The following is a 2,036-nucleotide window of genomic DNA, read 5'->3' as shown; positions in this document are numbered from 1 at the left end:
GTAAGAAACAATTGAATCTCATAGCAATTTGATTGGAACAACCTCATTTGTTATTCCAACTTACTTAACATCCATTGACAATTTGAATACCAATTAATTGTACTTGGAGCATAGTTACGAAATCCTTGAATGCTCTACTATGAGAGTCTAGTTTTCTTAACCCTCCTTTCTTTTGTTGAAGGGTAGAGAGTCTAGTTTTCTAGTTTTCTTAACCCTCCTTTCTTTTGTTGAAGGGTAGAGAGTCTAGTTTTCTTAACACTCCTTTCTTTTGTTGAAGGGATGTGAACATGTTGAAATCACGTCGGATTAGCCAGTTATGTTTTAAGCGCAAGTTGCCCAATAGCCTTAAAGGAATCTCGGAAGGGGACCTTAAAAGACGGTTTGGCGAGTCTATAAGCACTTGCAATCTACTCATAATCCAATTGAGAGAGTTTGAATGGTTTAAGGCTGCATTACTATAATCTAGTCATAATCCAATTGAGAGGCTTTGAATGGTTTAAGGTTGCATTACTATAGCTAATGTGATATGGGGCTGTGGTTCGAGATGCCTATCCATGCTAAAATCTTTTGATAGGATGTTACTGTTGCTTGAAATAAGCGGAGAAAGCGCAAAACACATTCGAGTACCGCTTTCCGCGTCATTCGCACGCGTGCTAGATTGGTTTGAACCCAGCCCGCCGGCGCACCAGAGCATTCCCGTTGCTAGGCGTGTAAATAAACAATGAATATCTAGATGGAAATGAATATCTAGATGGAATTAGTGATTCTTTGTCAAACCACGAACCGCCGCCCCTCTATCTGTTGCCACCGCTATCTTCAACCAAGTCAAACCTCGGTGCACGTTACTTCGCTAGGAAGCGTGAGATAAGTTGTGTTCGTTGCATGCAAAAGTGGCTAAACCTTCTGCTGAAAATGAAAAAGGATATGCTACAACGTTTCTTTGTCTTTATATCTTTCCATTTTTTATTATTTAAACTGTATTGTTGAGAGGATATGATGTCGGCACTATGTTATCACATATATCTTACTTAGCGCTCACACTTGCGGCCCCAGCTGAAATTCACGACTTCTTCGCTCTTATTACAAGTATGCTTTGACTTTGACTTTATTACTTTATATAAACAGGTTCAGAGAAGGCAGATTTTAACATCTTTTCTTCAGCGAAGAATTCCCTCTGCAGTTGTTGTCAAGGATATTGCCGCTGCATCATCCAGACCTAGCCGTTACTTTGCCACTGATCGGGCTTTTTTTTCATTGTTGTTATTAAAATGAACAGGCGATTGTGTCTAATGGTCGTAGTCGCTGCCTTAAGCGCTGTAACGAGCAGCTTACAAATCGTTGCAGCAGGTACGGGCATTAGTGAAACGATTCAAGGATTTCTAGTTCCACAGAACAAGGCAAGGAGGGAAGTGGGAGTTCCTCCACTAAAATGGGATGCCACGCTTACAAAGTATGCGCGTACATATGCAAGGGAAAGAAGGGGCGACTGCCTCCTCCAGCATTCCGAAGGACCTTTCGGAGAGAACATATTCTGGGGAAGCGGCGGCCGCTGGAATGCTACAGATGCTGTTGGTGCATGGGTGGATGAGAGAAAGTGGTATAACTATGGGAAAAATAGTTGCAGCTCGGGGCAAGACTGCACCCATTACACTCAGATTGTTTGGAGAACAACCACTAAAGTTGGATGTGCGGCCATCAAATGTAAGAGCGGTGACACCTTTATCACATGCAATTACTATCCTGCTGGCAACTATGTTGGTGCCAGACCATACTGAAACTTGAGCCAACATTTAGCACTCATTCTCTGTCTTGCATTACCAGTTTCCCGTAACACTGATTTCATTCTTTCAAACTCCCGCCAATATTCATAATTATTCAATTTTTAATCGTATTGTTTCATTATTATGGGATGTAAGTTGTTCCGATATTTGAGCATCACATAAATGATTCGCATGATTTTCTACTGTGGATCAGCCTTAACTGACCATTAGCGAACCTGCTTTATTGTTTTGTTTGGGTTTTGTTTAATTAATGAA

General features: G+C 41.2%; 1 protein-coding gene across 1 annotated transcript; it reads left to right on the top strand.

Annotated features, from left to right (window-relative positions):
- The first annotated feature begins 575 nt into the window (after positions 1–575).
- LOC149240996 (pathogenesis-related protein PRMS-like) lies at positions 576–1,775 on the top strand. The gene is made up of 2 exons (XM_089370405.1): positions 576–706; positions 1,277–1,775. The coding sequence occupies exons 1-2, from the start codon at positions 576–578 to the stop codon at positions 1,773–1,775; spliced, it is 630 nt and encodes a 209-aa protein (XP_089226531.1).
- The last annotated feature ends 261 nt before the right edge of the window (positions 1,776–2,036 follow it).

The sequence above is a fragment of the Pinus tabuliformis genome, chromosome 8 (genome assembly GCF_031772625.1).
Source record: "Pinus tabuliformis cultivar Carrire ecotype Pingquan chromosome 8, CPIR1, whole genome shotgun sequence".
In the NCBI taxonomy this organism is placed as follows: Eukaryota; Viridiplantae; Streptophyta; class Pinopsida; order Pinales; family Pinaceae; genus Pinus; species Pinus tabuliformis.
Note: the sequence above shows the minus strand (reverse complement) of the source record. Positions and strands in the feature narration are given on the sequence as shown.

Excerpts from the sequence above, each read along its gene's own strand:
- LOC149240996 (XM_089370405.1), top strand. The coding sequence starts at position 576 with ATGTTACTGTTGCTTGAAATAAGCGGAGAAAGCGCAAAACACATTCGA. Across the intron at positions 707-1,276 it reads CAGAGCATTCCCGTTGCTAG|GCGATTGTGTCTAATGGTCG; the intron begins GCGTGTAAATAA and ends TAAAATGAACAG.